The sequence below is a fragment of the Zea mays genome, chromosome 6, assembly GCF_902167145.1.
Source record: "Zea mays cultivar B73 chromosome 6, Zm-B73-REFERENCE-NAM-5.0, whole genome shotgun sequence".
In the NCBI taxonomy this organism is placed as follows: Eukaryota; Viridiplantae; Streptophyta; class Magnoliopsida; order Poales; family Poaceae; genus Zea; species Zea mays.
Window position 1 is genome coordinate 161,402,476 of NC_050101.1, and position 21,065 is coordinate 161,423,540.

The window sequence follows — 21,065 nt, forward strand, 5'->3', positions numbered from 1 at the left end:
TTTCGGACGCGAGTGGCTTCGGAGCCGCTCGCGGCGCCGGCGTCTGCCACGGCAGCTGGAAGAGGTTCTTCCGCCGGCGTGATAGCCAGGGCCGGCCACGGACTGACCTCCAACTCTACGGCCTTCTGCCCGTCCTTGCCTCACAAGTTTTGGCATGGGCGGGGGCCTCCTGGCGGCAGCATCCGCCCTGAGGTCAGTGCTGCCGCTGTTCGGCCCCCCGGAGCAGAAGTCGTCGTCGTCGCCGCTGCTGGAGCAGGTGACGGCGCGCCGTTCGTCGGTCTTCCGTTGCTCTGCAGGCCCACCCCCATGGAGTGGGGTTGTTCGTACCTGCGGAGGGGGAACCGGAGTTCCGTTTGTGATGGCACCTTGAATGCCAGTGTGTTTGTTCATTGTGGCTGTCAAGGCCTGAACATGTATGTAATTTCGGCATGGAGCCATGTTTTTTCCTCATTTTCGAGCACTAAGTCTCGCCTGTTGATTATCTGAACCGCTTCACCAAGCATGAGTCGCCCCGTGTCAAGGTGACGAGTGAGGTATCCGTATCCCGGAGGCGTAGGAGTCCCTCGGCTCGATCGGCCTTGTTGTCTGAGGCTCCTCTAGCTTAGTTAAAGAGACCCCTCGGCCGCTCTTCGATGAGCCGAGGCCAGGGGTAGCGATATCAGCACGAACAGAGGCAGAGTTGGCTCGAAAATGAAAACCTGGTTGGTCGGAGCCTAGCCGGGTTGTCCGTCAGCGGGACCAACGCCGGAGTTGACCAGCCGAGGCCTCGGACCGGGCTAGTGCCCTTGGAAGACGGTTAGCCGAGGCCCCTGGGGTAACCGACCGAGCCGCCTGCTCGGGCCGGATTCCCGGAGAAGTCCCTGGACCGCGTCGCCGTCCGAGGCTGGGTCGGATCTCGCTGAAGGTGTTGTCGATGCCGAGGGTGCTACAGCCCTCTTCCAGCGTGAAGACCCGAGCCTACAGGATCAGATTCCATCTGATTGGTTAGGTGAGTGAACTTGGCCTGGCTGGTGCCAACTTGGCCCGCTGGAAACGGAACGTGCTCTGCGTATCTATGCATGCAACGAGAGAGATGTTTTTGAACTGCACCTGCAGCTGCGGGTGCAGCTTTGGCTGAGCTTACACAGGCAACCAAACAAGAGTTGTGGCTTGGTCAACGCACGCGAAGAGTCTGGGCGGGCGGGCACAGGCAGCCAATCACGCTGATTGTCTTGTAGCGTGTGCCTTCTGCGGCCGCTGAGGCCAGAAAACACACCCTCGCTGTGTTGTAAAGTTGTGTCTCCTTTCCTCTTATTTCGAGCATCTGGACTTTTTGTCGGTAACAGGGATGTTTGTGCGAGCGAGAGTTGCTTCTCGCGGAAGGTGATGAGTGAGGTATCCGTATCCCGGAGGCGTGGGAGTCCCTCGGCTCGGTCGGCCTTGCCGCTTACGCGTACTTTCACCCGTCCATGAGGCCCTGTCATCGACTCAGTCGAGAAGGCTTGAAGGACCGCTTCGGCAGAAGAGCTTCCGAACGTAAAGACTTGTTCGGTCCGCGGGATCACTTTATCCGAACGCGAGTTACTTATCGCAGAAGGTGATGAGTGAGGTATCCGTATCCCGGAGGCGTAGGAGTCCCTCGGCTCGGTCAGCCTTGGCTGCTTACATGTACTCCGTCGTTTTCAGGATCCGCTTTTCGAAGTAGTCAAAAAGCACGAAAGATATTCTGCCAAAAGGGATCTTTTTTCGAGAAAATTTCGACGCTGAGGGGGTCCCCCCCCCTTTTAGCCCCCGAGGGAGGGTCGGGCTTTGCCGAGGCGAGGCCGACCCTTCCTTGATGACTAAACTTTGCGTGGGTCCGAGGTATATGAACAACTTGAAAACATCTTAAGGGTAGAAGCGACGTAGCTGTTTGATGTTCCAAGCGTTGCCGTAGATCTCGCCTTGATTGTTGGCCAGCTTGTATGTTCCGGGCTTCAGAACATTGGCGATGACGAATGGCCCCTCCCAGGGGGGCGTGAGCTTGTGCCTCCCTCGGGCGTCTTGCCGCAGCCGAAGCACCAGGTCGCCCACCTGGAGGCCTCGGGACCGGACCCCTCGGGCGTGGTAGCGTCGCAGGGACTGCTGGTACCGCGCCGAGTGTAGTAAGGCCTTGTCCCGAGCCTCTTCCAGCTGGTCCAGCGATTCTTCTCGGCTAGCTTGGTTGCTTTGATCGTTGTAGGCCCTCGTCCTCGGGGAGCCGTATTCCAGGTCGGTGGGCAAGATGGCCTCGGCCCCGTAGACCAGGAAGAACGGCGTGAAACCCGTGGCTCGGCTTGGCGTTGTCCTCAGGCTCCAGATCACCGAGGGGAGTTCCTTCATCCATCGCTTGCCGAACTTGTTGAGGTCGTTGTAAATCCGGGGCTTGAGCCCTTGTAGAATCATGCCGTTGGCACGCTCTACTTGCCCATTCGACATGGGATGAGCCACGGCGGCCCAGTCCACCCGGATGTGGTGATCCTCGCAAAAATCCAAGAATTTTTTGCCGGTGAACTGGGTACCGTTGTCAGTGATGATGGAGTTTGGGACCCCGAAGCGATGGATGATGTTGGTGAAGAACGCCACCGCCTGCTCGGACCTGATGCTGTTCAGGGGTCGGACCTCGATCCACTTGGAGAATTTGTCGATGGCGACCAGCAGGTGCGTGTAGCCCCCGGGCGCCTTCTGCAAGGGACCGACGAGGTCCAGACCCCATACAGCAAAGGGCCAGGTGATGGGTATCGTCTGCAGAGCCTGAGCGGGCAGGTGGGTCTGCTTCGCATAGAATTGGCACCCTTCGCAGGTGCGGACAATTCTAGTGGCGTCAGCCACCGCCGTTGGCCAGTAGAAGCCTTGCCGGAAAGCATTCCCGACAAGGGCTCGAGACGCTGCATGATGGCCGCAAGCCCCCGAGTGTATTTCTTGCAGGAGTTCCTGACCTTCGGCGATGGAGATGCATCGCTGGAGGATGCCCGAGGGGCTGCGGTGGTAGAGCTCCTCCTCATCGCCCAGCAAGACGAACGACTTGGCGTGTCGCGCTACCCGCCGAGCCTCGGCTTGGTCGAGGGGTATCTCTCCTTAGCGGAGATATTGCAGGTACGGGGCCTGCCAATTTCGATCAGGCGTGGCCCCGCTCTGCTTCTCCTCGACGTCCAGTGCCTCGCCCTCGGGGGCCGAGGGTACCTCGGGCTGAACCGAGGACGCCTCAGGCTGAGCCGAGGGTGCCTCGGGCTGTGCCGAGGGTGCCTCGGGCTCGGGCGTGTCGTCGATCTTGACGGAGGGTTGATGCAGATCCCGGGAGAAGACGTCCGGGGGAACCGTTGTTCGCCCCGAGGCTATTTTAGCTAGCTCGTCCGCAGTCTCGTTGTAGCGCCGAGCGATGTGGTTAAGCTCGAGCCCATAGAACTTGTCTTCCAGGCGCCGAACCTCATCGCAGTAGGCCTCCATCTTCGGGTCGCGGTAGTGGGAGTTCTTCATGACTTGGTCGATGACGAGCTGTGAGTCACCGCGGGCGTCGAGGCGTCTGACCCCTAGCTCGATGGCGATCCGCAACCCGTTGACCAGAGCCTCGTACTCAGCCACATTGTTGGACGCCGGGAAATGGAGGCATAGCACGTAGCGTAGGTGTTTCCCGAGGGGCGAGATGAAGAGCAGGCCCACGCCGGCCCCCGTCTTCATCAGCGACCCGTCGAAAAACATGGTCCAGAGCTCCGGTTGAATCGGAGCCATCGGCAGCTGGGTGTCGACCCATTCGGCTACGAAGTCCGCCAACACCTGGGACTTGATGGCCTTCCGAGGGGCGAACGAGATTGTTTCGCCCATGATTTCCACCGCCCACTTTGCGATCCTGTCCGAGGCCTCTCGGCACTGGATGATCTCCCCCAGGGGGAAGGATGACACCACAGTTACCGGATGAGACTCGAAGTAATGTCGCAACTTTCGCCTCGTCAGGATCACTGCATACAGCAGCTTCTGAACTTGTGGGTAGCGGATCTTGGTCTCGGACAGCACCTCGCTGATGAAGTAGACTGGCCTCTGAACGGGCAATGCATGCCCCTCTTCTTGCCTCTCGACCACAATCGCGGTGCTAACCACCTGAGTGGTCGCGGCGACGTAGACCAAGAGGGCTTCTCCGTCAGCTGGGGGCACCAAGATAGGCGCCTTTGTAAGGAGCGCCTTCAGGTTCCCGAGAGCTTCCTCGGCCTCAGGGGTCCAAGCGAAACACTCGGCCTTCCTTAAGAGGCGGTACATAGGCAGACCTCTTTCGCCGAGGCGTGAGATGAAGCGGCTCAGGGCCGCGAGACATCCCATGACCCTCTGTACGCCTTTTAAGTCCTTGATGGGCCCCATGCTGGTGATGGCTGCGATCTTCTCCGGGTTGGCTTCGATGCCTCGCTCGGAGACGATGAACCCCAGGAGCATGCCCCGGGGCACCCCGAAGACACACTTCTCGGGATTGAGCTTGACTCCTTTCGCCTTGAGACATCGGAATGTCACTTCAAGGTCGGAGAGGAGGTCGGAAGCCTTCCTTGTCTTGACTACGATGTCATCGACGTAGGCCTCGACTGTGCGACCGATGTGTTCGCCGAACACATGGTTCATGCACCGCTGGTACGTCGCGCCCGCATTCCTCAAACCGAACGGCATGGTGACGTAGCAGTACATGCCGAAGGGCGTGGTGAAAGAAGTCGCGAGCTGGTCGGACTCTTTCATTCGGATTTGGTGATACCCTGAGTAGGCATCGAGGAAGGACAGTGTTTCGCACCCAGCAGTGGAATCCACGATTTGATCGATGCGAGGTAGAGGGTAGGGAACCTTCGGACATGCTTTGTTGAGACCAGTGTAGTCTACGCACATCCGCCATTTCCCCCCTTTCTTCCTCACAAGCACAGGGTTGGCAAGCCATTCGGGATGGAATACCTCTTTGATGAACCCTGCTGCCATTAGCTTGTGGATCTCCTCGCCTATCACTCTGCGCTTCTCCTCGTCGAATCGGCGCAGAGGCTGCCTGACGGGTCGGGCTCTGGCCCGAATATCTAGCGAGTGCTTGGCGACATCCCTCGTTATGCCGGGCATGTCTGAGGGACTCCACGCAAAGACGTCGGCGTTTGCGCGGAGAAAGTCGACGAGCACTGCTTCCTATTTGGGGTCGAGCCCGGAACCGATCCGGATCTGCTTGGAGGTGTCGCCACTAGGGTCGAGGGGGACGGCCTTAACCGTCTCCGCTGGCTCGAAGTTGCCGGCATGACGCTTCACGTCTGGCACCTCTTTGGAGAGGTTCTCCAGGTCGGCGATGAGGGCCTCGGACTCGGCGAGGGCCTCGGCGTACTCCACGTCGCATTCGAACGCGTGTTTGTACGTGGGGCCGACGGTGATGACCCCGTTGGGGCCCGGCATCTTGAGCTTCAGGTAGGTGTAGTTGGGGACGGCCATGAACTTCGCGTAGCATGGCCTCCCCAGTACCGCGTGGTAGGTTCCTCGGAACCCGACCACCTCGAACGTCAAGGTCTCCCTTCGGAAGTTGGAGGGCGTTCCGAAGCAGACGGGAAGGTCGAGTCGTCCGAGGGGCTGGACGCGCTTCCCAGGGATGATCCCGTGGAAGGGCGCAGCGCCTGCTCGGACGGAGGACAGATCGACGCGCAGGAGCCTGAGGGTCTCGGCGTAGATGATGTTGAGGCAGCTGCCCCCGTCCATCAGGACCTTGGTGAGCCTGACGTCGCCGACGATGGGGTCGACGACGAGCGGGTATTTCCCCGGGCTTGGCACGTGGTCGGGGTGGTCAGCTCGGTCGAAGGTGATGGGCTTGTCGGACCAGTTTAGGTAGACTGGCGCTGCCACCTTCGCCGAGCAGACCTCCCGGCGCTCTTGCTTGCGATGCCGAGCCGAGGCGTTCGCCGCATGCCCACCGTAGATCATGAAGCAGTCGCGGACCTCGGGGAACTCTCCTGCTTAGTGATCTTCCTTCTTGTCGTCGTCGCGGGCCCTGCCACCCTCTGCGGGCGGCCCGGCCCTGTGGAAGTGGCGCCGAAGCATGACGCACTCCTCGAGGGTGTGCTTGACGTGCCCCTGATGATAGGGGCACGGCTCCTTGAGCATCTTGTCGAAAAGGTTAGCACCTCCGGGGGGCTTCCGAGGGTTCTTGTACTCGGCGGCGGCGACAAGGTCCGCGTCGGCGGCGTCGCGTTTCGATTCCGACTTCTTCTTGCCTTTCTTCTTGGCGCCGCGCGAAGTAGACGCCTCGGGAGCCTCTTCCGATGGGCGGCCCTGGGGCTGCTTGTCCTTTCGGAAGATAGCCTCGACCGCCTCCTGGCCAGAGGCGAACTTGGTGGCGATGTCCATCAGCTCGCTCGCCCTGGTGGGGGTCTTGCGACCCAACTTACTCACCAGGTCACGGCAGGTGGTGCCGGCAAGGAACGCGCCGATGACATCCGAGTCGGTGATGTTGGGCAGCTCGGTGCACTGCTTCGAGAATCGTCGGATGTAGTCCCGGAGTGACTCTCCCGGCTGTTGTCGGCAGCTCCGGAGGTCCCAGGAATTCCCGGGGCGCACGTACGTGCCCTGGAAATTGCCGGCGAAGGCTTGGACCAAATCATCCCAGTTGGAGATCTGCCCCGGAGGCAGGTGCTCCAACCAGGCACGAGCGGTGTCGGAGAGGAACAGGGGGAGGTTACAGATGATGATGTTGTCGTTGTCCGTTCCACCCAGTTGGCAGGCGAGGCGGTAGTCCGCGAGCCACAGTTCCGGTCTCGTTTCCCCCGAGTACTTTGTGATAGTAGTCGGGGGTCGGAACCGGGTCGGGAACGGCGCCCGTCGGATGGCCCGACTGAAGGCCTGCGGACCGGGTGGTTCGGGCGAGGGACTCCGATCCTCCCCGCTGTCATAGCGTCCCCCACGCCTGGGGTGGTAGCCTCGGTGCACCCTTTCATCGAGGTGGGCCCGACGGTCGCGACGATGGTGCTCGTTGCCGAGGTGGCCCGGGGCCGCAGGCGCGGTGTTGCGCGTGCGCCCGGTGTAGACCGAGGCTTCCCGCATGATTCGGGAGGTCGCGGCATGAGGTTCCGAGGGGTATCCCTGCCTTCGGGAGGCAGAGCTCTCGGCCCGTCGGGCCGCAGCGCCTTCCAGGAGATTCTTGAGCTCTCCCTGGATTCGCCGACCCTCGATGGTTGATGGCTCCGGCATCGCGCGGAGGAGCATCGCTGCGGTTGCCAGGTTCTGACCGACCCCGCTGGATGCGGGCGGCGGCCTGACCCTGACGTCGTTGGCGACGCGGTGCTGGAAACCTTGGGGCAGGTGACGTATTTCTCCGGCCGGGGGTTGGCCCGCCCATACCTGCCCGACGTCCCGACGGATCGGCTCAAGCGCTCCTGCTCCCTCGTCGAGCCTGGCCTGCGCCCCGCGGACTTGCTCGAGCTGTGGGTCGTGACCCCCCGCCGGAACGGGGACCACAGCTAGCTCCCGCGGGATGTCGGCGCGAGGCACCGGCCTAGGAGGATCACCGTCCTCCGGCATGCCAAGATGGTTGCCTTCGGAGGGATCCCCTAGCTCGACGTGGAAACATTCGCGGCTTGGGCCGCAGTCCTCATCGTCAAGGCTGCGGCTACCGTCGGAACAGTCGGAGAGGCAGTAGTCACATGCGGTCATAAAGTCCCGCATGGCACTGGGGTTGCCAAATCCGGAGAAATCCCAACAGATGCTGGGATCGTCGTCTTCCTCGGACCCAGAGGGCCCGTAGGTCAAGATGTCCGTCAACCGGTCCCAAGGCGACCGCATACGAAACCCTAGAGGGGTTGCACTCGCCTCAACGAGAGCGCCCGCCAAAGCAAGGTCGCTAGGCGGGTTGAGGCCGAGTCGAAATGACGTAAGATGGGAATCAGTCAGTACCTTTTGGTCGACGAGGAGCGACATAGTCACGTCGGGGACTGGTTGCACCGTTGTCTCAGGTTCGAGGGCGACGTCCTGCAAGCTTTCCGCGAGCGCGCTGGCGTCGTCTTCTTGCTCAGGATCGGTGTGTCGCGGGGGGACGGCGCTTGCCTTCGTCTCGAACGCGAGGTCGACGCCCGGCGTGCCTTCCGTTGGGGCATCGGGGACGTCGATTCGCTCGAAGGCCGACGAAGCGCGGCCTCCCGCTTGGCCTTGGTTGCCCCGCGTCCTCCTCCATTGGCGGGGGAGAGGACGGGGCGAGCTCGAATGTTGTTCTTCCACCATGCGGGGAAGACGTCGTCGATTCCGCCGCCGGCGGGCGGGTTGTCGGCCGCCATTGTCGTTGTCGCGCGGCGGTGGAAGGAGTATCATGTCGTAGCTGTCGTCGAAGGACATGAACTCAAGACTCCCGAAACGGAGCACCGTCCCGGGCCGGAGAGGTTGCTGGAGACTGCCCATCTGGAGCTTGACGGGGAGCTGTTCGTCAGCACGCAGCAGGCCCCTACATGGCGCGCCAACTGTCGGCGTTTCGAGACCGGGGGGTCCCTAAGCCGACGAGTGAGTGTGCCGCGTGCCCCAGCCCAGATGGGTCGAGCGCGTGGGCGAGCGCGAAGGGGGGAAGGCGAGGTGGCCGGAGACGGGCGTGAGAGAGGTGGAAATCCCGCGGCCTTCGTGTTCGTCCCGCGCCCAGGTCGGGTGCGCTTGCAGTAGGGGGTTACAAGCGTCCACGCGGGTGAGGGAAGCGAGCGGCCCCAAGAGAGCGCCTGTCCCGTCCTCGTTCCCGCGCGGCCAACCTTCTCTAAGAAGGCCCTGGTCCTTCCTTTTATAGTCGTAAGGAGAGGATCCATGTGTACAATGGGGGTGTAGCAGAGTGCTACGTGTCTAGCGGAGGGAGAGCTAGCGCCCTAAGTACAAGCCAATGTGGCAGCCGGAGAGATCTTGGCACCCTGCTGGTGTGATGTCGTGGCTGTCGGAGGAGCAACGGAGCTTGACGAAGGGACAGCTGTCGGAGCGGTCGAGTCCTTGCTGACGTCCCCCTGCTTCCATAAGGGAGCTGAGAGCCGCCGTCGTCACAGGGCACGCGGGGCGCCATCATTGCCTATCTGGCGGAGCTAGTCAGATGGGACACCGGTCTTGTTCTCTGCGGCCCGAGTCGGCTCGGGGTAGGGTGATGATGGCGCTCCCTGTTGACGTGGCGGGCCCGCGCCCGAGGCCGGGCGACGTGGGGGCTCCTCCGAAGCTGGGGTCGAGTCTGTCTTCCGTTGCCGAGGCCGAGCCCGAGCCCCTGGGTCGGGCGAGGCGGAGGTCGTTCGGCAGAGGCCAGGGCGGAGTCCGAGCCCTGGGGTCGGGCGAAGCGGAGTTCGTCGTCTTCCGGGTCTTAGCCTGAGTCTGAGCCCTGGGTCGGGCGGAGCGGAGTTCGCCGTCTTCCGGGTCTTAGCCCGAGTCCGAGCCCTGGGTCGGGCGGAGCGGAGTTCGTCGTCTTCCGGGTCTTAGCCCGAGTCCGAGCCCTGGGTCGGGCGGAGCGGAGTTTCCTATGGCGCCTTTGGCAGGGCCTGACTGCCTGTCAGTCTCACTCTGTCAAGTGGCACTGCAGTCGGAGTGGCGCAGGCGGCGCTGTCCTTCTGTCAGACCGGTCAGTGGTGCGGCGAAGTGACGGTGGTCACTCCGGCTCTGCCGGGGGGCGCGTGTCAGGATAAAGGTGTCAGGCCACCTTTGCGTTAAATGCTCCTGCGACTCGGTCGGTCGGTGCGGCGATTTAGTCAGGGTTGCTTCTTAGCGAAGGCAAGGCCTCGGGCGAGCCGGAGATGTGTCCGCCGTTAAAGGGGGGCCTCGGGCGAGACGGAAATCCCTCGGGGTCGGCTGCCCTTGTCCGAGGCTAGGCTCGGACGAGGCGTGATCGAGTCGCTCGTATGGACTGATCCCTGACTTAATCGCACCCATCAGGCCTCTGCAGCTTTATGCTGATGGGGGTTACCAGCTGAGAATTAGGCGTCTTGAGGGTACCCCTAATTATGGTCCCCGACACTAACAGACTCATTGGCTTGATTATGATGAGACTTTTGCACCAGTGGCTCATATGATTATTATTCGTACATTGATTGTTGTTGTAGCCTCATACTCTAAGACTATTGCTCAGATGGATGTCAAAAATGATTTTCTTCATGATGTTGATGCTTCGTCAGGGATGTTTGTCATCTTTGTTGTGCATTATATGGTTTGAAATAGGCCCTCATGCCTGGTTGAGCGATTCATTTCTATAATCAAGGCTGCTAGTTTTTGTTCTAGTGATCATGATCCTACATTATTTATTCACAAAGGCCACATTATACTTCTAATATTTGTGGATGACATGTTGATTATAAGAGATAATTTCGAGCAAATTTCTCAAGTCAAGAAGCACTTTAGCAATGGAGTTAAAATGTTTGGTTTGGGTCCTCTTAGTTATTTCTTGGGTATCGAGATTCTACAGAATCCAATAGGTTTTTATCTCTCATGGTCCAAGTACATCTAAGATCTTGTTGATCGATCTAGAATTACTGATACATGCACTGATGTGAAACCAATGGATATTCACTTGCAACTTCATTCGACTGATGGGACACCTCTAGAGGATTCATCTCGCTATCACCATATTGTGGACAGTCTTGTTTACCTTACAATCACTAGAACTAATATTGCTCATCTTGTTCATATCTTGAGTCGTTTGTATCTGCCCTGACCTCAGTTCATTATGGTCATTTGCTTCATGTGTTAAGATATTTATGAGGTACAAGATCCAATTTTTTACTTTATGTTGTTGATAGCCCTGTACAACTTCATGCTTACTCTGATGCCACTCGGGAAAGTGATGCAACTAAATGACGCTCTATTACATGTTATTGTATTCCTTTTGGATCTTCTCCTGTTGCATGAAAATCCAAGAAACAAGCACCCATCTCTCGATCTAGTACTAAACAAAAACTTCAAGCTCTTTCCACTATTACTGCTGAAAGTATTTGGCTATGGTGGTTATTGGCTGATCTTGGTGTCTCTTGTGACATTCCTACACCTCTTTTATTAGATAACATGGGTGCTATATAGATTGTACATATTTCTATGAAGCATAAACTTAGTAAACATATTGGTGTTGATGCATCGTTCACTCGATATCATTGTCAACAAAAGACTATTGATCATCAATATGTGTGTTCAAAATCCCAATTAACTGATTTCTTTACCAAAGTGCAAACCGGAGCACAACGTCATCTCCACCTGATCGAACTCAACACTTTAGATTCTCTACTACCAAAGAGTCTGAGGGGGTGTTTAGGCTCATCCTATTGCTAAGGCCTCTTGGCCTCTCTCTATATACTATTGTTCATGTGAGCACATGATCACCAGTCTTTAATACCAAGGTTAGTAAGAAATTATACATCAACGTTGAGAAGAAATATAATAAATGCGTGAAATCTTCGATTTTACATCTACTCTTCTAAATTATATTTTCTCGTTGGTTCGAATTTAGATTTGGAATATAAACTTATTCGAGCAATGGAACATAAAAATAATAAGTTATTCAGAAACATATTTTTTATCCTCAAATCAAAATATTCTGTTGGTTCAAATTTGAATATAGATAAAAAAACAAATGATAATAGTTTCCAAAAAATGGAAAATTGTGCATAATCGTGTTCTATTGGCCCACTACACGCCACTTTGGCCTATTTTCCGATGGTCGGTGCTTCATGATGGTCCATTTTCGGTGTGCTAGGCATATGATAACAAAAACTTAAAGGGCTAGTTTGGGAGCTAAAATGCCGGAGAGGATTGGAGGGGAGAAAATCTTCTTCTTATTCAAAATTGAATAAGAAGGGGATTTTAGCCCTCCAATCTCCTTCAGTTTTGTGACTCCCAAACTAACCCTAAGGGATTGTTTGGTTGCATGATAATTGACTACCATATAATCTCTTTGTAGTCATTTTTGACTATCAAGGGATTATATGCCCGCTCCAATCCACATGCTCAATCCCCTCAACCAAACCAATAGTTCATGTCCACCCGTCTGCGTCGAAGTTGTAAGTCGCGGCATTTTTAGGATGCTACGCGACAGGTGGTATTGAACTTGCAACATTACCTTTGCGCGAAACCTTTTGTACCACTTCACCTATGACATACCTTGTGTCTAGATTGCAGTTTTGATGTCCATATATTATAACCAACTGAATGTAAATTGATCTTTTGAGATCGTAAATGAATTCAAACAAAAAAGATGTCAGCTATAAAGTTAAATAACTTTTGAAGTTCTACAACTTTTATTTTAATTTTTTTAATCTGAGATCATTTGCAAAATTTGAATTATAAATTTAACAAATTTATATGAAATTTTTAAGAGCCGAAATGATTTCAAATAAAAAAGTTGTCAACTACAAAGTTTCATAACTTTTAGAGATCTATAGTTTTTGTTTTAATGGTTTTATCATACAAGGTCATTTGAAAACAAAAAAAATCAAGATAAAAAAGATATCTAGTGACGATGCAATTTCTTAAAAAACTATACGTAGATATCATGGATTTCTACATACGGTTTTCATAACGAACCGTCTATATAAATATGTTTTGTTAAGAAATCGTCTATAGAGATAACACTGGCGCTTGATGACTAAATCTATCCGTAAAAGTTAATCTCTACCGTAGGCTTAGAGCTTTTTTTACAATTGCGATTTCCACTACCGGAATCCGGCCCTATGCCGAGTGCCGGAGTCTTTGCCGAGTGCTTTTTATCGGGCACTTAGCAAAGAAGACTTTGTCGAGCGCCGCACTCGGCAAAGTCCGCCGCTCGGTAAAGAGCTCGTTTACCGAGTGCTGGACACTCGGTACAGCGAAGCACTCGACAAAGACGGCTCTCGGCAAAGGTCCGTTAGCGGCCGTCTACAGCTGACGTCCGTCAGTCTTTGCCGAGGGCCGCCAGCTGGCACTCGGCAAAGCAGATTCTTTGCCGAGTGCCACATAGCCGGCACTCGGCAAAGAGAGTATTTGCCGAGTGTCTTTTGTGGACACTCGGCAAAGCATATTTGTATTTTTTTTATTTTGGCCACCAAACTTTTTGTGGTATGTTCCTACACTATGTAGACCTACATGTATCATTTTGGGACAATTATAACTGTGTTTTCAATAGCTAGTAGATTTAGTTCGTTTATTTGAATTTCTTCGAAAAATGCAGATTTGAACTACAGGTCACTCGAAACTTGGAAAACCATGCATGCAAAAATGATATCCATGCTACTTAGCACAAGTTACGACCGATTTCAGGAGCGGACCGGAAACTTCGAGCACCATGCTCATTCAACATGCCCGTGAACTTGCCATCCAGGTGTTTATAAATTGTATAAAACACAAACAAAGTCAGGAAATCATGAAACCTGTACACGTGTCATGATATCATATGTAGAGGCTGTGATAAAAATTTGACAAAGTTTCGAGAAAGCTATGACGCATTATATGTACAAACCTAAGAGATTCACATTGAAACTCTATGGTTTCATGTGTAGTTCTCTTAGGTTTGTACACATACTGTCTCACAACTTTCTCCAAACATTCTAATTTTTTTTATCACAGCCTCTACATATGATATCATGACACATGGACAAGTTTCATGATTTTCTGAGTTTGTTTGTGTTTTATACAATTTTTAAATAGCTGGATGGCAAGTTCACGACCATGTTGAGTGAGCATGGTGCTCGAAGTTTCTGATCCGCTCCTGAAATCGGTCGTAACTTGTGCTAAGTAGCATGGATATCATTTTTGCATGCACGGTTTTCCAAGTTTCGAGTGACCTGCAGTTCAAATCTGAATTTTCCGAAGAAATTCAAATAAACGAACTAAATCTACTAGCTATAGAAAACAATGTTATAATTGTCTCAAAATGGTACATGTAGGTCTATATAGTGTAGAAACACACAACAAAAAATTTGGTTGGTAAAATAAAAAAATACAAATGTACTTTGTCGAGTGTCAGTTGGGTGGCACTCGGCAAAGAATAGTAAAAGAATTTTTGCCGAGTGCCACCCAGCTGACACTCGGCAAAGCCTACTTTGCCGAGTGCCACACTCGGCAAAGCGTATTTTAAAATTTAAAAAAATATTTGTCGAGTGCCAGATTACGGGCACTCGGCAAAGCGCGCGTACATAGCAAACTGTCAGTCCTTTCTTTCTCACTCTCTCACTCTCTTCTCACTCTCCACGACGTCGCGCCGTCGCCGCCTCGCCCTCCACCGCCGGCCGCCGCGCCCGGTACGGCGCCGCCCGGCACGCTGCGCCTGGCTCGCCGCCGCCCGCCCCACCGCGCCTGGCACGCCGCCGTCGCCCGTCCGCCACCCGCGCCCACCGCGCCCGGCACGCCACCGCTGGCCGACCGCCGCCCGCCCCACGCGCCCGGAACGCCGCCGCCGCTGCCCGCGCCCTCCACCGCCGGCCACGCCCTCCCCGCCGGTGATTTAGTTTATTATATTGTCATATGTTATTTAATTTATTTGTTTTATTTAATATATGTGTTTATTAAATTTAGGGAGTTTATACTATATATTTTGTATGTTTATTGAATTTAGTATATGTCATATGAATTTTGTGTGTTTAGTATATGTCATATGAATTTTGTGTGTTTATTGAATTTAGTATATGTGTTTATTAAATTTATAGTACATGTTTATTGAATTTAGTGAGTTTATACTATGTGCGTCCATTAGATATATTTGTGGATGTCAACCATCGTGCTACTAGTTTTATTTGCATGTTTTGTAAACATCCCCGTACAGGGAGGTGCTGCCGAATTTTTTGTTGATAGGCTTGAGTTATTTTATTTGCAGATGTCTTACATGTTATATTAAACTATAGTCGATTATATATGTTATAGGTTGGAGGACCGTGAGTGGATGTACACGGGTCGTAGAGGAAGGAACGATGTCACCACTGAATGGATTAGAAAGACCGATGATTTCGTGGAACGGGCATATAGCGAAGCTGCTAAAGGAGCGAGTCTAGTCCCATGCCCTTGCAGCAAATGTGCCAACCGGAAAAGAAAACCAAAGAAGGCCATGGTAGAACATATTTGAAAGAATGGATTTACGTCGGGCTATACTCGATGGATATTTTATGGTGAAGCGCATCATACGAGAGAGGAGGTGCTGAGACAACATGTCGAGGATTATGACGCGGATGCGGGGGTAGCGGATATGTTGAACGACTATCAAGAGGCACAGTACACGGGAGGATGTATGGATGACGAGCCAGAGCCGACTGCAAAGGCGTTCTACGACATGTTCGATGCGGCACAGAAGCCCCTTCACGGCCAGACAAAGGTTTCTCCATTGGATGCCATTGGGCGTGTAATGGTGTTTAAGTCGTAGTACAACATGAGTAGAGACGCATTCGATGGCTTGTTGTCGGTTATTGGGAGCTTGCTTCCGGATGATCACATTCTGCCAAAGAGCATGTACGAGGCACAGAAACTTCTTCGTGCACTCAAGATGACGTATGAGCAGATTCATGCTTGTCCGAAAGGCTGCGTGCTATTTAGGAAAGAATACGCGGATACATCGTTTTTGTATGTAAAATATGTCGCATTCGTTGCAAATTCTTGAAATAATATATGGATACATCGTTTTTGTATGCAGGATTTCTTCAGATGCGAGGCTGGATACAAGGCTAGGGCGGATGTGGTGGCCACCACGAGCTGTAAGAAGCTCGTCGTGGACATGCACTATGAGGCTCGAATCCAGGCCATCGTCACCTACCACGGCTCCGTCCTTGGGGAGAGGGTGACCAAAACTCAAGCCCGAACCATGTCGTTGACCAGGGACCAGTACCTGCAGGTAAAGTCATGCATGTTTGGTACCAGTACTACATGCATGAATTTTATTTTATCTTCTGATATGCACTTTACGTGTTTACTTTGTAGATGATTCCACATTGGTGCGCCGCACATCCTCTGTGTTAGGAGCAGATGGTGGATAGGTGGAGTTCGGCTGAGTGGGACGAGGCGCACACCGCTAGCCGGGAACGACGTATGATGATGCAAGGTCCCTCCTACCACCAAGGCAGCCGGAGTCTGGGCCAATATGCCAAAGCATGGGTACGCCCTCTTTTTTATTTAGGTATATAGCACTGGATTAGATATTATTTCTAACTATCTTGTTGTTTTCTTGCAGTCGGCGTCACATGGTGGCCGGCCTTGCTCCACCTTCTCGGCCTATGCTATGGCCCATAAGGGCAAGGCGACGTCCGACGTCACCTACAACCCGGATGACGGGCCCGAGGCCTACACCAACCCCGATGTCTACAGCCGCCTGCATGACTACACCGCCATGGCGCAGGAGGTCCATGGCCCAGATTATGATCCGAGCACCGAGCCGATCGTCCCCGATGTGCTCATGAGGGTCGGAGGAGGCAAGAGACATGGGCGGTACTGGATTGCCGACGGGGCAATCGACTCGTCCTCCACTCCCACTCTGTCTCAGGTGCGGGCAAGGAGCACGGGCTCGAGTCCAGCCATACGACCTCGGCACGACAGCTCACAGCTTCGCATACAGCAACTCGAGGTTAGTGCTTCTGTAACTCGTCATTTCTTGAGTTATATACCTTCTCTTTGAGTTACTATAATGTTGGCTTGTAATATTACAGACCCAACTAGAACAAGAGAGGAGGGAACGTCAAGAGATGGAGGCGAGGATAATGGTGGAGCGGGCGGCGACTGATCAGAGGATGGCAGATATGTTCCAGTACATGCAGAGCCTTAGCGCGTCATAGGGTTTCGCTCCGCCACCTCCATTGTTCCCTGCAGTTGACCCTGCTGTGTTCCATACTCCTGTGAGTATCAAAATTGTAGTTAGATATTGGTAATGCATCTGGTATAACATATGCAATCTCTTCTCTGTGCAGGGCCAATCTGGTGCCGCATCTAACAACCCTCCTGAAGGGTTCAGCCCAACGCAGCACCAGACCAACCGCCCACCTCCATGAGTTTTATGTTTTAAGTGTTGAATACTTATGTCTGTGTGTTTGAAGACTTCAAAACTTGTGTTAGTCACTTATGTTTGTGTTGGATACTTATGTCAGAGCTTGAGACGTATGAGACTTATGTTTGTGTTGAACACTTATGTTTGTGATGGATATTTATGTTTGTGTTGGCTATTTATGTTTGTGATGATATCTGTGATGTATATATGTGATATATATGTGATATCTTTTGTTTGTGTGGATGGAATACAAAAAACAAATAAAAAATGTGCATACTGGTCACTTTGCCGAGTGCAACACTCGGCAAAGAGGTTCTTTGCCGAGTGTCAAGACCATAGCACTCGGCAAAGAACCAAGACCTGGGCACCGGTATAGGTTCTTTGCCGAGTGTAATGTCTCTGACACTCGACAAATAGGCACACTTTGCCGAGTGCCATACATAGCACTCGGCAAAGAACCTGACATGGGGAACCCTCCCTGGCGGGTTCTTTGCCGAGTGTCCTAGGTGGCACTCGGCAAAAAAGTTACCTTTGCCGAGTGCTGCCGGGCAGACACTCGGCAAAGGTGTTATCTCTGCCGAGTGTCATCCGTGACACTCGGTAAAGACACCGTCTCCGTCACCCCGTCGCCGTAATGGCTGCTTTTCTTTGCCGAGTGCGCGAGAAAAAGTACTCGACAAAGAAGGCTTTGCCGATGCACTGTTTATCGAGCCTTCTTTGCCGAGTGTTTTTAAGGCTTTGCCGAGTGCTTCGGGCACTCGACAAAGCGCTCGTTTTCGGTAGTGTTCATTAAGAGAAATTAAGTACTTCTTAACGAAATATTATTATTTATCACGCGCGTCTTCGATGAAGTTGCAACCAAAATCATTATCCCATGATCAAATACAGGATTCAACACCACCAAGCGAAGAAGAAACACAATATTGCAACCTTCTATTGGATCTTGCACGGAAGCATGCATCTTGAACAAAATCATCAATCTATATGTCTTCTTAGGGAGGCCACGAACGTGTTATGAAATAAAACATTGAGCATGGACTACTGAGGTGGACGAGTTGACGGTGGATACTGGCTTGAAGCAGACCAAGAACCCGTGGTCGCCGGATAGCTCCACGCACTAGCACTACTCTCCGGCCAGCTTGTCCACTGCGCTGCCTCGTCGTAGCTCGGAGCAGAGGAGGGCACAGAAGCCACGGTAACCGTGGAGGCCGGAAAAGAGTAGGAGCCCGAAGAACTGCTCACGGAACCATCGCCAACCCCGCTGTGGCCGCCATAGTCGTAGTACAGAGGATACCCCCCTCCATGACTGCCGCTGGTGGCTCCCTGCGGACCCTGCAGAAACATCTGGTACTGCAGGTAGTCAGCAGAGGCGGCGCTGGCCGGGTACCCTCCCGTGGAGGCCACGGCCATCGTCCTCGTGGATCCCGCCGCCGCGGTGGCGGCCGTGGCCGCGGCGGACGACGGCGTGGTGAGGCGCGCGTCCTCGGGGAAGTTAAGCTTGGCGCGGCTGCCGCGGAAGCGGAGCGCGGCCTCGTCGTAGGCACGCGCCGCGGCCTCGGCGGTCTCGAACGTGCCGAGCCAGACGCGGGCCGCTTTGTGCGGGTCCCGGATCTCAGCCGCCCACTTGCCCCACGGCCGCTGCCGCACGCCGCGGAACCGCCGCTCGCCGCTCACCTCGGGGGCGGCCGTGGGCGAGTAGTGGCCCTCCATGGCCGCCGCGCGCTGCACGTCGTCGTGGACCGCCCGCTCTCCTCCTGCGTGCGTGGACACGATATGTAGATCGAGATGAGCACACAGCCACACAGGCACACAGCACAGCACTACTACTCGCGCACACGACGTAGCGTTAGGTTGCAATGCGACGGATATATAGCGCGCGTCGGCGGCGTCGCGCTTTTGACCCCTGCGTTGGCTTCCGCGCGCGCCATGCATATACGGGTCGTATTTTTGTTGTAGTGGTAATAAATACGCATCTATCCGTATCGATGCGGGCATGGGACAGGTGCAGCCTTGCTGTCTCACGTACGTACATACATACGTATACCTACGTGTACGTAGCCAGCCAGCTAGCTTCCTGTCGTCCTCGTCCATCCATGTTACAATGGCGTCTCCTCCCCTCTCTTCTACCTAATCACTGTAGCAATATCTCGTCGCTACAGCATAGCGTATGTAATCTAGCGGATTGTTTGGTGGGAGTTGGAGCGGCGGAAAAGGTGTGGATCAATCGGTGACAAGGTGAAATCCACATGCTTGCGCATGCATGCATCATGTTTTACACACTTGCAATAATCTCTTCTTCTCGGTCAAATCGATCGACATTTTCCGGCGTGGTGTACGTACGTATTGAATTTTGATGGAGGTGCAATGCATGAGAAGATGAGCTTAATTTCCAGATTCTGAAGAAAATGTTCGCATTTGCGGTCTACTCGAGCACTAACAATAACAACGTGGTGGAAAGCAGTAAAAATGTTTGGTTCGCGGCTAAATATATCATAATTTGCTTAAGGTTAGTCGTCTCTAATGGAAGAACTAATTTTAGGCAGAAAAAATAGGTAAAATATGGTAAGTTAGGCATCAAACCAAACTGACCTCTACGTCAAGTCAAAATCGTGACACCTATTGTAGAAACGCGCCACTAGTAAAATATGGTAACATGGTAATAATTTAGTGATGTCTTTTATTTTATATATCTATGTTTAATGACGTGTATTTAAATTAATGTTACAAATACATATACATTACTGCCTTCAGACGCTCGATATGTTTAGGGTGTGTTTGGTTTAGTTTTTGCCTTTGACTCTTGCTTCTTAAAAGCCAAAAAGTTAAACCAAAGGGCTATATCCAGGAAGCAGCTTTTTTCTAAAAACCGACTTTCTTGTATTGTAAAATTGAAAGCACCTCTAGACCTGCTTTTAGCGGTTTTCAAATGGAACTCTAAAATATATATGGAAGAACTTTTATCGGCTTTCACCGGACAGTTTTAGCTTTTTTTTAACAGCCCACAACCCACGGTTGTTTTTTCACAGCTCACAGCCCATAACAGTTTTTTTCACAGCCACAACCCAACTAAACAGACCTTAGTGTCGTGTATGAATAAATACGTCACTGGCTTCAGACATCAGATCTGTTTAGTGACGTGTATTTAAATTGATGTCACTAATACATATATATCAGTGACATGTATATCATTGGCTCAACCTTCACGGCGCGGTTAAAAATTCGATTTTTTTTTTCAAATGACCTCAGATGGAAAACCACCAAAATGAAAGTTGTAGGTCTTAGAAAGTTATGACACTTCATAATTGACAATGTTTTCATTTGAAATCATCTTGTCATAGAAGAATACGTTTGAATTGAAGTTTTTAAATTTGAAATAAAATTTTGTAATCGATCTCGGATGATGAAACTACCAAAATAAAAGTTGTAGATCTCCAAAAGTTATACAACTTTGTAGTTGAGATTTTTTTTTATTTGAATTCATTTAGTATCTCAAATAATAAATTTACACTCGATTTTTTATAATGTGTGGGGAAGAAAAACATAATATAGACACAAGTAAGTTGATAGTGTATAGTGGTACATGAGCTCATGCATCATGCATGAGTGAAAGGTTGTGAGATTGAATCTGATGAGCCTCAAAACACGTCATTAAAGTGGTTCTATACTAATGACGACTTTTTTACACCTCAATTAACCTAAGAAAGGTCACTAGATGCATGTGTTATGACGTAGTGGCTTACCGTTGGAGAGTGAGATTTAACTAGATGCATGTGTTACATTACCTTTCTTGGATTTTCCAAAAGTTGGTGTACTTTTCAAAATCTGAGAAAGGTATTGTAAGTATACATACATGTCATTCATGGACGCTCTGACGTAGCATTCGTCTTTGGCACAAGCTGACAAGCATAATATAGTGCACCGACTCTTGATTCTGCGTAATATAGTGCACCGACTCTTGATTCTGCATTTCTGCCCACGTGATTAACACATGCTAATTGAACAGGAACCGTGTTATGAATATATGAAAAGAGCCCCCCAACGTACTAAAAGAAAGGCGCACACAGACGTCACGCGGATCATATCGGAGCTGTTATTTGTTTTAACGAACTTTGTTTTTTTGATGTAGGATTCCTTGGTGTGCAAGCTATAGTAATAAAGC

The 21,065-nt window shown here is 52.3% G+C and overlaps 1 protein-coding gene across 1 annotated transcript; it reads right to left on the reverse strand.

The window, feature by feature from the left end:
* Positions 1–17,748: 17,748 nt before the first annotated feature.
* LOC103630419 (ethylene-responsive transcription factor ABR1) lies at positions 17,749–18,783 on the reverse strand. Its single transcript, XM_008651475.4, has one exon. The coding sequence runs from the start codon at positions 18,614–18,616 to the stop codon at positions 17,945–17,947; it is 672 nt and encodes a 223-aa protein (XP_008649697.2). The 5' UTR covers positions 18,617–18,783; the 3' UTR covers positions 17,749–17,944.
* Between the last annotated feature and the right edge of the window lie 2,282 nt (positions 18,784–21,065).

Excerpts from the sequence above, each read along its gene's own strand:
- LOC103630419 (XM_008651475.4), bottom strand. The coding sequence starts at position 18,616 with ATGGAGGGCCACTACTCGCCCACGGCCGCCCCCGAGGTGAGCGGCGAG.